The 13,175-nt window shown below is 42.4% G+C and overlaps 2 protein-coding genes across 2 annotated transcripts; both read right to left on the bottom strand.

Moving 5' to 3' along the window:
* Positions 1-6: 6 nt before the first annotated feature.
* LOC118408995 lies at positions 7-2,041 on the bottom strand. The gene is made up of 3 exons (XM_035809894.1): positions 1,860-2,041; positions 620-1,415; positions 7-303 (listed from the first exon to the last, which is right to left on the bottom strand). Exons 1-3 carry the CDS (start codon positions 1,959-1,961, stop codon positions 47-49), a joined length of 1,155 nt encoding a protein of 384 aa, XP_035665787.1. The 5' UTR covers positions 1,962-2,041; the 3' UTR covers positions 7-46.
* A 2,910-nt stretch (positions 2,042-4,951) lies between these two features.
* LOC118409888 (ankyrin repeat and KH domain-containing protein CBG24701-like) lies at positions 4,952-11,518 on the bottom strand. The gene is made up of 9 exons (XM_035811265.1): positions 11,391-11,518; positions 10,601-10,699; positions 8,745-8,876; positions 8,530-8,628; positions 8,267-8,365; positions 7,093-7,191; positions 6,146-6,208; positions 5,453-5,587; positions 4,952-5,246 (listed from the first exon to the last, which is right to left on the bottom strand). The coding sequence occupies exons 2-9, from the start codon at positions 10,610-10,612 to the stop codon at positions 4,959-4,961; spliced, it is 927 nt and encodes a 308-aa protein (XP_035667158.1). The 5' UTR covers positions 10,613-10,699; positions 11,391-11,518; the 3' UTR covers positions 4,952-4,958.
* Positions 11,519-13,175: the final 1,657 nt, after the last annotated feature.

Genomic DNA, 13,175 nt, shown 5'->3' with positions numbered 1-13,175 from the left:
CCCGGATCTAACTTCTTGCTGAACCCTTGTCACTGGACATGTGTCTCTACTGTAAGAGCTTGGAAGCATATTCGTCGCATGTTTTAAGGACTGAGTGAAACTGGACGCATGTCTCTTCCCCTTTGGTCTCCAGAGTGTCCAACAGCTCGCGCGCTGCATCCTGGGGAGTCCTGGCAGCCCGGATGCGGTCGTTCTCCTCCAAGTTGATGACGTCATCAGCGCGGAGGTGGTCCAGGATGGGGTTGATGTGACGTAAGGTCTCCACCAGCTCCGGCCTCTTCTTGGCTAACCGTCCCAGCATGCCTGTCGCGAGGCAACAAGAAAATGTCAATCATCTTTTTATTCCTACTATTCTTTAATCACTAGTACTTTGGGATAAGGAAGCCCAAATTGATTTGTGTGATATGAGAATGCTAGTATGTGACGGTCTTGAAGCTGGAACAGTGATTTTGAGGAAACCTTGTAGGGCTGTGTACATAAATAAGGATCTATGAAATAGATGTACATTTGCATAAACTTGGGAACAAGGCTTAATGCTTATTGTGTCTTGTTAACAATTAGGATTTGTATTAATTGAGTTTTTTAGTGGGGCCTTACAAGTTTTAGTAAGTAAACTCGCCTTTCAGATTCTTGAGATGCAGCAAGAGATCCTTAACCTTCTCTGGGACGTTCCTCTGAGGATGGACGAGGTTCTCGCCCTTTGCTGCCGCCGCCTCCACCTCTTCCCTGCTGTAGGCGTGAGGCTGCGGTCTGTGTTCCCGGAGGTCCAGGGCGCTGACCACCATGTCCCGTGACCTGGCTCCGGGGCTGGTCTCGTGCAGCAGGCGGTACGTCATGTCCTTCAGGAGGTCCATGATGGAGTCGCAGTCCTCCCTGTTGTCATCGTTGCTCCTGACGAAGATGTTGAGCTGCCTCTTATCCTGTGTGATCTGCAGCAGCGCTTCGGCCTTCCCGTCGGTACATTTGGCGCTGTTCTTCCACAAGAGCGGCCGACTGAGCTTGTCCGGGTGCGCCTGCATCAGCAGCGTCTGCAGCCGCGGGAACAGGTCGCACGAGAAGCTGTCGATCTCCGTGCGGCATCGGATTTGCAGACCGAAGTAGACAGCCTTGCTAGACACAGGAGACCACGCCGCCTCTTCCATCTCCTGCTGCAGCAGGCTGGGGAGGATGAAGGTGCGACCGTCGTACGTGTGGCAGAGCTGGAAGTCCTCGAGGAGTTTGATCAGCAGAGGGATGTCGGCTACTGCGCTGAATACTCGAGTGATCTCATCAATGGTGACGTAGTCCTCGGCAGTTCTCTCGACCTTGTCGATAGGGAAGTGGTCGGGGGCGAGCAAGGATCCGAAAACAGACGTGAATAACCACTGGGAGTCCAGCACCACCAACGAGTGACTTTCGTAGCGAAGGTAAATGATCTAAGTGACACACGGGAGCAAAATGTTTCTAAATTATACGAAGTATTTTCAAAGTGTAAGGAGTGTAAGTAACTTGCAGTTACACAGAATTCATATTTGAAACTGCAGTGTCGAAGATATACTTTGGGTCGTAGATTTCAACGGTTTCTGGACCCGTAAAAAGTTATTTATATAACAAACTGTGGCATAGAAAAGACTAACCATGTCAAGAACCATAACACGTGAACGGGGGGGCTGAGCCGAGATTTTGTACTAATCAAAATACACACACACACACACACACACACACACACACACACACACACACACATTACATAAATATCTATATATCTATCTTTATACCTATCTATCTATATATACATATATATATATATATATATATATATACATATTTAGATATGACACACAATCCAGCTGTAAACAGTTAACTTCTGGCATATTTACCTCCCCCTCATCGTGAAGGTACGATGACGCCAGTTGTACAATACGTTCTTCAAGGTAAGACGTTGCCTGCCTGACAGCTGCCAGGTAGTCCTGCCATCCCATCACTGGGAATGCCTTTCTCTCCTTTCTCCAGCCTTCAATCTTCGTCAGTAACTGGACGCAGACCTTAGGGACATTTGGTCTTTGCTGTGCAAAGTCCAAATTTGATATATCTGTTAGCGTGGAAACAGGATGTAACGGATAACATAAAGACTTGCATTGATTATCGGAAACATTCACAAAACATCAGTGTGGAGAATAAGCAAGGAAATGTTTTCTTTTCATTCAACACAGGACGGTCTGGCTGTTTTCCATCATCAAAAAAATACACAAGGTTTCAGCTTGCTTTTTAGGGGGGGCGACGCCCCCCCCCAACATATTTTCCGGGGGGGGGGCGCCGCCGGCACTGGTATCTAAGTAGTAGTTGCGAAAAAGAAGGTCCAGCCCGAACCTGTCGTTTTCGTACAGTTCGACAGCGGGCTATCTTTATGCGTTTGTTTGTTTGTTTGTTTGTTTGTTTGTTTGCGGACAACATAACTCGAGATGATGTGGATGGTTCTGCATGATACTTGGTGGGTGTTGCGAAAATGTTCATGTTCGATAATGGTCCTCATAGCGGCGAGTTACGGTTTTGCATCGAATCTTCAATGTTGGAGGTCAAATCACTGCAAGTGCCAGGTTCATGAGTTATTTCTATTATCGGGTAGGTTTTGAGGCACGGAGATGATAATGTATGTTGCTACCTATCGGTCTGTTTTGAACTGCAGGGGCAGTTTTGTTTGAGACTTTGAAAGAGAGCAACTCAAGAGACGGTGGGTGGATTTGATGATTTATATAGTCAAACAAATTAATTATGTGAACCATAAGCTAATTTGAATAATTAATGAGGAAAGTTTGGTTGAGGTTGTCAAATCCCTGCATGTCATAATACAACACTCCAACACGTGGCAAATGTAGCTCAGAGCAGAATATAGATACTTATCAATTTTGCAAATTTGAGTTAATGTGCATAATCTAGGAGAAAATACTCTGATTCCGTAGTGGTCAATGATGGGATTTCTTTCCCTCGGCATTTGGAACATTGTAGACGGCCGAAAAATGTAGATCATGTAAACAAACGACTGCACAATCTTCCTTGAATAGGTACATATCACAGTTTGCAATAAAAAAATACAGGGTAACGCCTGATTGTGTATCATTTGAAAATTTTTGCTCCAGCGCTAATCACTAATTTTTATGAATGTTTTTCGAGGTGTTTTTTCCATATACGAAGATAAGATGTGTTTTGTCATGGACTGCTTTATACACTAGCATTTACAAATGCTTTCGCACACTTCTCTCTACTTCTAGGGGGTGAGCACTGATTTTGTAGCGTATACATTTTTGAAGAACATTAGCTTACTTATATTTTCTTAGAACAGATATTTTAGATTTTTAATCAATACTTACAAAGGAACGTGACCATCATAAAGCTACAGTCATATTCAGGGGCACACAGCGAGTTATCGGAGTACCAAAGATTTGAGTATTCCCTGTAATGAAGCGTTTCTTTAACAAGCTGCATTAATGTTCAACCATTCGTATTTGTGCTATGCTCAGTAGCAAGAGTGCGTCTATTCGTAGTGGTTAGTGAAATCTATAGTGTCAAACGAAAACAATATTTTATCAGATAGAAATAGACTGAAATGGTCAAAACAGTATTCGTTTTGAGCAAAAAGTAAATATTGTAAACGACACAGTAGCATCATGATCAGTACCTTCAGCATGTGTTTCCTGAATGCTGCCAGCACCCCTCGCAGCCGCTGTATCTCAGGAGACCCCGCTTCCATGCAGTTGATCAGGAACACCTCCTCTGACACCATCAGTGACTCATGGAACAGTTTTCTGTAGTGTCCCACAAGAGCGTTGGCCCGGCGCAGACCTACAGGGACCAACGAGAAAGTTTATTGGGTATCCAGGTGTTAGAAGGTGGTCGCTTGTTAAGAGGTGGCCGCCATGCTATGGAGAAATTGTCAAAAACAACATTCGGCATTGTGCTGCTAGTGTTTTTTACTCAATTAACTATTAATACTTTTAGAATGAGGTTACGGCTTATGTTATTACCTGGGTGTCTAATAGTGCGTTCACACTGAAACCGAATTAGCAGGAATCAAGCAGAACCAGCCGGAATGAAGTATTTGCAAAATCCGTGCCACATTCGGGGTCATTCGGGTGGGAATTCCAAATGGACCTTATATCCCCTTCACACGAGAAGGAATGAGCCAAAATGCCGTCAAAATAATTTTTTCTATCTCTGGGAATTCATCGTGTATTCTAGGAATTCTGACGGCATTCCAGATATTCTTTGGGCCACATTCCGACGGGATTCGAAGTGGCTTGCCATTTTGTTTCTCCATCGAATGAGATAAAAATGTTTCGAATAATGTTGGAATGCCGTCGAATGCGGTCACGCTGCAGTTAGAATAGTTAGAATCCACTTCGAATCCACTTCGAATGCCATTCGATATTTCTCCACTTCGAATGCACCTCGACAGTTTTTAACATGTCAAACACTTTCGGGCCAGATAGCTGAAATGCAGTAAGAATGTCTGGAACACACTACGAATTGCCAGGAATTGCCAGGAATAGAGAAGAATTTTCATTCTGACGGCATTCCGGCTCATTCTTGCTCTGGTGTAAAGGGGGCTTAGTCATCGACGTAACTCTGGGGCTACTAACTGACCTGCCTGCTGGTCCTGTAGCTTGTCACCATGACTGGCGATCATCACAATCCGGGGTTTGTTGGTAGGATCTGCGTTACTGCAGTGGATGAAGCTCAGCCAACCGTGGAGCTGAAAGAATTATAAACAAAATATATTCATATATTTTTCTTCTTTTCTTCCTTTTCTATTTACCCTATAAATGATTACATGTATTGGGGAGGTTTATAAATCGCAAATGAAAGCGCACTATCAGTGAGCATTTGCAGCAAAGCCTTACACTGAATAGTTAGTTTTTATCGTGCTCACGCACATTGTTATCACATAATATGCGAACCAACTTTCGGACGAAAGGCCACCTTTACTCAAGTAAATCATTTGTCACTACTGGAAATTTTCTTGCCTGCCGTTTCTGTTCCTCCTCCCCATCTGTGATTTTGTAGACGACAGGGAAGATGGCGTTAGTGGTGCGGAGCAGCATGGCGTGTGTGACGTAGAACTGCGCCTGTCCTGCGAAGTCATGCAGACTGAGTCTCCCGATTCCCCGCACGGTTTTACTGGATACATGCACCCCTGGGGTGGGGTTAAAGACGTCCCTTTTCTTGAACTTCATCCTTATGTTCCAAATAGCTCCATTGATGAAAAATGTCTGGGATAAAGAGAACAGTCGGAATGCTTTGCATTCATTTCAGAATCGCCATCTGAGAAGGCTATTATTGTTGGAAAGTTATCTGACCACTTCTGCATTATCATCTTAATCTTGTACATATCTATACATTTTGTGTCAAAAGCAAATTGTATTCCCGACACTGCTCTAATTTGAAATATGTGCCTTCTTGCTGCTTATGTCCTTACCTTTTTCAGAATCGCTCGTAAAGATGTTTTCCCGACCTGCCCGTCTCCACAGAGAAACAGTTTGACTGTTGTCCCCTCCTCAGACCCCACGGAGGAGACCAGCTCGCTGTACTCCGCCTGCTTCCGTGTTTCTGTCTGAGAGGTAAAAATGTAGGCTATGATTTATCTTCAGTTGTGTTTGGTATCACCTTAACCCTTATCCTTACACGTCATAATTTGGGGATTAATTTGGACACCAGGGGTAGTTTTATACCCTGCAACTACAACTCAATGATATTTCAGCCAAATGGTCAGAAATTTGGTAGAAGGACATGATGGGAACGTGTGCTAAGATCTTTATCTCCATTATTTGGATGTCAAAGTCTTTGGAATTCTTTTATTTACTTGGTTTGGAAGAACGCCACATATAATTCATAAGAATGCCACGATCTAATTAATTCAATCACCAGTATGATTAGAATTGCTCTATTGTAACACTCTATTGTATAATCTTATGATAATAGTTTACGGATCTATTACTTAATATCGTATGTGCATCTCATAAAGCGGTTCTATCTCGGAACAAAATATTCAATGTTGCTAGGAAGTAGTGATTATCATATTGAACGCATTTCAAACACTATACTTGAGTTGTGATCCTCACATACCATATAACGGTTACAGTTTCAAGTTATTAATAATTGCATTACCTACCTCGAGCAATAACCTTGTACGTCCGTCCAGTCCATCAGCAAGATCAATCGGGCGTTTGTCTCCCTAACATCAAACGGATAGGATTGTAAATGGAACAGTAAGCATAATGTACGCAACAATGGATGTAATAGATAAGGCTATTAAGTGAAGACTTATATAAATTACCTGTTAAGTTAGATGGGGTAGAACTAGAAAAAGTCATTATGGCTTTCTTTCCACCCCAGCATGTGTTTTTCTTGTTCCATTCATGGCTTTGTAGATTGACTTTAACAGATGACTCACATGATCTGTACATAATTGCTGTGTCCATTTATGCCCAGGGACATGTTAACTATAGCACTGGCACCAACCAATGCAATGTAAAGGAAGACGAAATCTAACATCTGCTTGGAGATTCCTCTGGCTGCGGCAGATCAAGCCGCTTCGAGACAACACGTAACTCAACATCTGCTTGGAGATAAGCATACCGAAACAACACGACGACATTGATGATCTGTTCCACAATACCAAACATTATGGAAGATTACTGAAATATTACATTACTTATCCAAACAGCTACGGTGAAAAAACAACGTGCTTAAACTTGCAGCTCCGTGCATACGACATTGCAAACTACATACGAATGCAGCAAAGGAAACATGGAGATACAGCTGCGAACAGCAGTAATCCCCTTAACTGTAAACCTCCGTCAAAAGAGGTACCTTCCTTCCAGAAATAATCAATCAAAACATGTAAAAAGTAGCTCTGCCATTTCAAAGAATACCTTCTTTTACCGTTGTAGGGTTAGCCCTAGATCTGACATCTAATGTCAGATATCTGGGATTCCTGTAATAAGACAATGTGATTGAAAGACTTGAAGTTCATAGTGAACTTGCTCTGATAGTGAATATTGACGCAGGTCTGCTGTACAATCATAGAGTTTAGTCTTTTATATGTTACGTCCTTACTGCATTTTTCACCAGCAGGTCGACCTGTTTCTTGATGAGCAGATCCACAACATTGCCATGACCTCCTTCACATGCCGCATGCAGAGGTGAGTTTCCGACCTGTGACACAATAGTTAATGAAGATAGTTAAAGCAAAAGTTGACAAAATGCAGTGATGAGCAGTTCTATGGCAAATAATTGCATGGTAATTATTACAGTGATGTATTTCTTTGTATTGCTCCCTTACTTTGTTAAGCCCCTCTTACACATAGTCGAATTTAGCTCCCGACTCTCTCCCGACTAAGGAGTGATTCGGGAGCTAAGTTGGCTGTAGTCGGCTGGCGTTCGGCTGAGTCGGCTGGTGTTCGGCTGCGCCATCCGAATGTTTTGAAATGTTTAAAACATTCGGCTCTGAACGGCAGGTCTGGAATGGGTTGGTTGTTGGTCAGCTGGTGTTCGGCACGGTCGGCTTGTGTCTGACTGGTGTTCGGGAGTAAGTCAGCAGTCAGCATTCAGTTTTAACTGATTAATTAAACCAAGCCATAAAAACTGCTGACTTACTCCCAGCTGGTTTCCAACCTACCAACAGATGTCTGCTATCTTATTCCCAAGCAAAATGAATATTACCAGTACGTGAATCACCCCCGAACTTCACACGACCGACATCCAGCCAAAAACAAAAATAACCATAAATACCGTATTGGAGCTTTCTGTGATCCAAATTCAATCTCTTGGTGATGTTTACAAAATAGAGGAAAGGATCATTCTGATCAAAAACAAATGACCTATCTTTTCAAAATCTTTGATTATGTCCATTTCAAGTCGTGAGAGGGTCAGCAATCGGTTGGGAATCAGTCAGGAGAGATTTGGCAGTCTGTGGCTAGAGGTCGGAATGGTTGGGAATAGGTTAGTTAGTATTCGGGACACAGTCGGGAGTAAGTCATTTACTGGTTGGGACATGGTTAGGACATGTTCGGAGCTGAAAGATAGGCGTGGCCAAAACTGGTCAGACTGCTCCCGAACTACTGCCGACCTGAGTCGGCTAAGGGTCGGCTGGTGTCCGGGAGCTAAATGTGTAAGCTAGGCTTTAGTTACCTAACGCGGCATGAACAGCGATGGGCATTTACTATGATAAAGCATAGTGTAGCTAATGCATAGTGTGCATAGAAAACACTTAATTGTTTCAGTTCTTTACCTTGTTAGTCACCCTAAAATCAGCACCGTTCTTGATGAGCAGTTCCACAACCTTGTCCTGGCCTTCCTGACATGCTAAATGCAAAGGTGTGTCCCCGGTCTGTAACACAGCAGTCAAATGCTACATCATTTTGAACATGATTTTGTAGTCGGGCGTTGCTTCTGTAGGTACATCGTTTGCTTTTTTTTCCTCGATAACGTTCTTACCTCGTTAGCCTCGGTATCGTTATCATTTTTATTTTTTTTTTTTACATTCTAACTAACCTTGTCAGTCGCCAGGACATCAGCCCCATTTTGGATAAGCACCTCCACACTCTTGTCATGACCTCCTTCACAAGCTAGATGGAGAGCTGTGTGTCCGAACTGTAAGACAATTGTTGAAGCGATGGTCACAAAATGAAGTGATCCTGTGTTACTATCAAAGGCACAGTAATATGATAATAAGCACATCGTTCTGGTTAGTGATTCCCTCTTGTCACCTCGGTAGTTGCCAGAAGATCCGCGCCGTTCTTGATGAGCAGCTCCACAACCCAGTGCTTATCAAGGGGCTCGATCCCGAAGGCATGATCTCTTCTCTGCGTGCAAGCGGAATGCAAAGGGGTGGCTCCGACCTGCAACACAGCAAAGCTCACACGGGTTTGTATAGTTATTTTAGGTATGGTACTGATTCACTTTCTTTCTTCTTCTCCTTTCTTCTCTTGTCACAATCTTTAATTCATCTCCGTCGTTCCTTGACCAAATGTCCTGAACATTGGCTCAGCGGTAGAGTGGGCCAATACTGTGAATGTTTTTTTGTTTTTGTTTTTTGTTTGTTTTTGATAGATGCCTTTAAAATGATTTTATTGTAGTATTTTTATCCATTTTCTGACCAAAACTGTATATTTTTGCCTCCCGTGCCCTGGAATTTAGTCCAGAGGATCCAACATTTGGCATGATAGTGCATGCAATATTTACTAATAGGATCCCGTTATCATTTTTGGCCAAAAATCACTTTAAAATGATTTATAAGCCAATTTGGCGGGGGTCTACGTCTATTTTCATCGCCCGCCTCCTTCAACTGTTTCACAATATATGGTAAATGACGAAGCGGGCGTTGCCCGTGCCAGACGTGTGTGGGACCAGGTGTGCTAATTGAATCGATACGGCGCAGCCAATAGTCGCGCGACTTTTAGCATAAGCGATGGCCTGGTTGGTCAATTCGGGTACAGCCAATAAGGAAGGATCTTTCAAGTTACCCCGCTTGCTTAATTGATATTCATGAACACCCGTTCTCAAACTTTTTGTGCCGAGTTTAGTTTTAACAATGACAATGACAATGAAGTTTATTGCATATTATCATATAGCCAGGCGCCGCGGACCAATCAGAAGGCCCCGTTCCACGTTGGTTATGACGCCGTAACACCAGGCCGGTGTGTATCCTCCTTCTGATTGGTCAGAATGAATCGACACCGGCGCCGGTGTCGATTCATTCTGACCAACCAGACTGAGCGATACACACAAGATATGCAGGGTTTGGCCAATCAAAAGGAGCGAAACATATGCCAGAGCAGAGGGAATAAGTACAGACTGCAAGGAGGGAATAGCTCCTTCTGTTAACATTGATAATGAGTTTTGTCATTCTGGCAAAGGTAATAAGACTGCAATTTTTCAATATTTTTCGAGGGGAATTTTGTTTCAAAACTGCAATCCGTAAACAAATGTAGGTACCAAGGAACAAATGTGAACTTTCAGAAATTCGACAAAGGAATTCACACGTTTATTTCCAAGGGATCTATGCGTCATACAGGAGTTTGCAAGTTTGGGTAGGCTAGGTATATGATAATAACGTTAATGACCCGCCTGTTCCTCGGTGTACATGGTGTCATAACGCCTGGTCCTTTGCTATAACCACCTCATAAAACTACCTCGTTTGCTTCGCTCACTCGGTGGTTTTATTAGGTGGTTATAACAAAGGACCAGGCGTTATGACACCATATACACCTCGGGGCGGGTCATTAACCCTTTATTCATACCCCATTTAACGTACCGTAATTTCGGATTAAGACCTTAAATGTACATTATGAAGTACAAAAATAAAAATGAACTACATTGTACATTTTGGAACAGTCCCTTTTTGAATAAGGAGGAGGGTGATACCAGCTGTCTAGTTGGTCGTTGCTTCCGGACAAATACATTTTGCTACAAGATATGATGGTATGATTTTGGAAACGGTCAGGCGTTTCAGACAGCATCTTCTGTCTCTGCATGCATGTATGTATGTAACAAAATAGTGGTCACAAAAAGATGCATCATTGAGTAGTGCTTTTACAGACTGACTGATGTCATTCTTCCTTACCTCATTAATCATCTTGAGATCTGCCTGATTCTTAATGAGCAGCTCCACAACGTTGTAATTACCCTCATAACACGCGACATGCAAGGGTGTGTCTCCTTCCTGTAACATAAAATGAAGTGCCTCAAAAAGGAGTAATGTTGTGTAGTTATACAAGACATCTTGTGTGATTCCATCTTCTCACCTCTTTCATCACCTGGAAATCAGCTTGATCATAAGATTAACATTCTCCTACGCAGAGACATCCGACGGCGCTAGCAAATCGCCTCTTGTCTGTACTCTGCTATCTCAACCATCACCATCAGTTCCTATGGGCGTCGCCACAAACCATCTGTCAGCCAAGTAGAGAATAGGCCTTTCAGTTTTCAAAAGGGGTTTTGCATAGATAATGATAAGCTCATTAATGTTTATAAGCAGGGCGGTCAGGAACCGATGGTGACGGTTGAGTACAGACAAGAGGCGGTTTGCTGGCGCCGTCGGATGTATCTGCGTAGGAGAATGAAAATTAGCAGCAAACAGATCCTGCTACATCTAAATTTCTGTCTGTTCAAAGCACAACATTGATCCACCGATCCTGGCCAACGGATTAACCGATCTGGGGATTAGACGTGTGCATAAATATAGAAACATATCTTATCTCATCAGTCACCTAAAAATCATCTCTGTTATCAAAAAAATTCACAACAAGGCCCTTGTCATGGCCGTACCTACATACTAGCTGAAAACTCGTGTATCTGATTTGGAAGTCAATAACGCTGAGAATTGGAAACATTTTATCTTTCTACTTTATTACCGCAGTAAGCACGTTGAGATCTGCCTGGTTCTCAATTAGGAGCTCCACAACCTTGTCATGGCCTCGTTCACACGCTAAATGCAAAGGTGTATATCGGCCCTGCAACACAATAATGGGGACAATGGTCACAACAACAAGAATAAAATTGCTGTCAGTTACCAATACGGAATTATAGTATGTATAGTATCTATTATGAAAATTAGTTCTTCATTCGATATTCCTCTCTAATTTCAGTTACATATGTAACATGTTTGAGAGCCCTATCAAATAATTTATTAACTTTCTTGATTGATCATGTGTCACCTGCCTGTAACATAACGATCAATATACTCACATTGAAGATCTAGTCATGAGTTACTGTACAAACTGATGGTCCTTATGCTACACGTAATGTCTGTATCAACACTTCAGCATAGCCTTGACTTCTACGCCACAATGAAGATAATCTCATTAACTAGAATGTGTATCTATGTACGTCCTAGTTTTCTTAAAAAAATTAATATGTGAGAAAATTATCATTTTATCATCCAGTACGGTATAATGATGACGAAATTTTATACACTACGTTTAAATGTTCAGGGTCCAAATTTCAAAACATATGTTACAAACATTTCAGTACGTTCGCCTATTACACAAATCGTGCATTAGGTTCACTGTAATACAGACGTGAGAGCGTGTCTATTACTTTGTCATTCTCCGTAGTACTTGGCCAAGTCATATTGACGTCCACTCCTTCTTGTAGTCCACTCATGATGATCTCAATATCCCCATCCTCGGCAGCTTGGAGGAAGAAATGAGGCGAGGCCATGGCCGTCTCACTATGACAGACAGGGGATTGTTATGTGTTAGCCTTGTAAAGTCAGTGTTTGTACCGAACTCAAAATAAGCATTTATTGAATCAAAGGACGATTTTTGAAAAAACAATTTTGCAACCGGATGACAAATAAATATAAAAACTACGGTGATTAAGTCATAAATGCTATTGCCACATCACATCTCTCATCATATTGTTTTCTGTTTACGATGACATATAACGTTGTGTATCTGTATGCAATTTAAACCGCCATGATATAAATGAGTCACATTCTTTTCTCGACGGTGTTAGTCACCTTGTTGCCCTTAACTGTAGGAATCCCCATAAACCGAAAACTGTGTTCTGCCATCGTGAAACAAAGGAAATATGAAGCTAATGATGGTCATTAGCACAACGAACAATGCATGTCCTCATGATCAATTATGCAAGTTAGATCAATCAATTGGGGGTGATAACAGTACCGTTATGCAGATATGAATTTTCTGAAAGCAGAGATCTTTAGGATGATCCAAACCAACACCGGACATATGTCTGACCCAGAGCACTGGACCAGATGTTTATCAAAGTAGTGTTCGCTATATATAGTGGCAATAGTGGAGTCAACAAAAAATAAGGGGGGTTAGACATATTAAAAGAAAGATCCTGTAGTTCCACAGCAGCCTGCTAGGAGGCCCAAACGACGGCCTTTTCTCCTTTTTGTCAACAGCTGTCTACCACCAAGAAATCAACACCACATAGCATCCGAAACCAAAGATACAAAACCAGGACGTCCTGCTGCAGTCCGAAGGTCAACCACCAGAGGGCACTAAAAGACTTTAAAACGGTCGGTGTCACAACACATACCAAATATAATCGGATATTCGACTGCAAAGACAGAAATCGACACAAAAACGACCCTGCAGATTCACAGCAAACTGCCAAACAGCTAGGAAGCCCAAATTTACACCACATAAAACTCGATTTAGCACCTA

This window comes from Branchiostoma floridae, chromosome 1, assembly GCF_000003815.2.
Source record: "Branchiostoma floridae strain S238N-H82 chromosome 1, Bfl_VNyyK, whole genome shotgun sequence".
Lineage (NCBI taxonomy): Eukaryota > Metazoa > Chordata > Leptocardii > Amphioxiformes > Branchiostomatidae > Branchiostoma > Branchiostoma floridae.
The sequence above is the reverse complement of the archived record's forward strand: the minus strand, read 5'-3'. Positions and strand labels throughout refer to the sequence as shown.

Coding starts and splice junctions, on each gene's coding strand:
- LOC118408995 (XM_035809894.1), bottom strand. CDS start 1,961: ATGGGATGGCAGGACTACCTGGCAGCTGTCAGGCAGGCAACGTCTTAC. Junction 1,416..1,859: donor ACCTTCACGATGAGGGGGAG/GTAAATATGCCA, acceptor TGTGTCACTTAG/ATCATTTACCTTCGCTACGA. Junction 304..619: donor GCATCTCAAGAATCTGAAAG/GCGAGTTTACTT, acceptor GCCTCGCGACAG/GCATGCTGGGACGGTTAGCC.
- LOC118409888 (XM_035811265.1), bottom strand. Junction 8,629..8,744: donor ATCTTCTGGCAACTACCGAG/GTGACAAGAGGG, acceptor ATTGTCTTACAG/TTCGGACACACAGCTCTCCA. Junction 5,588..6,145: donor GTACAAGGTTATTGCTCGAG/GTAGGTAATGCA, acceptor TTTACCTCTCAG/ACAGAAACACGGAAGCAGGC.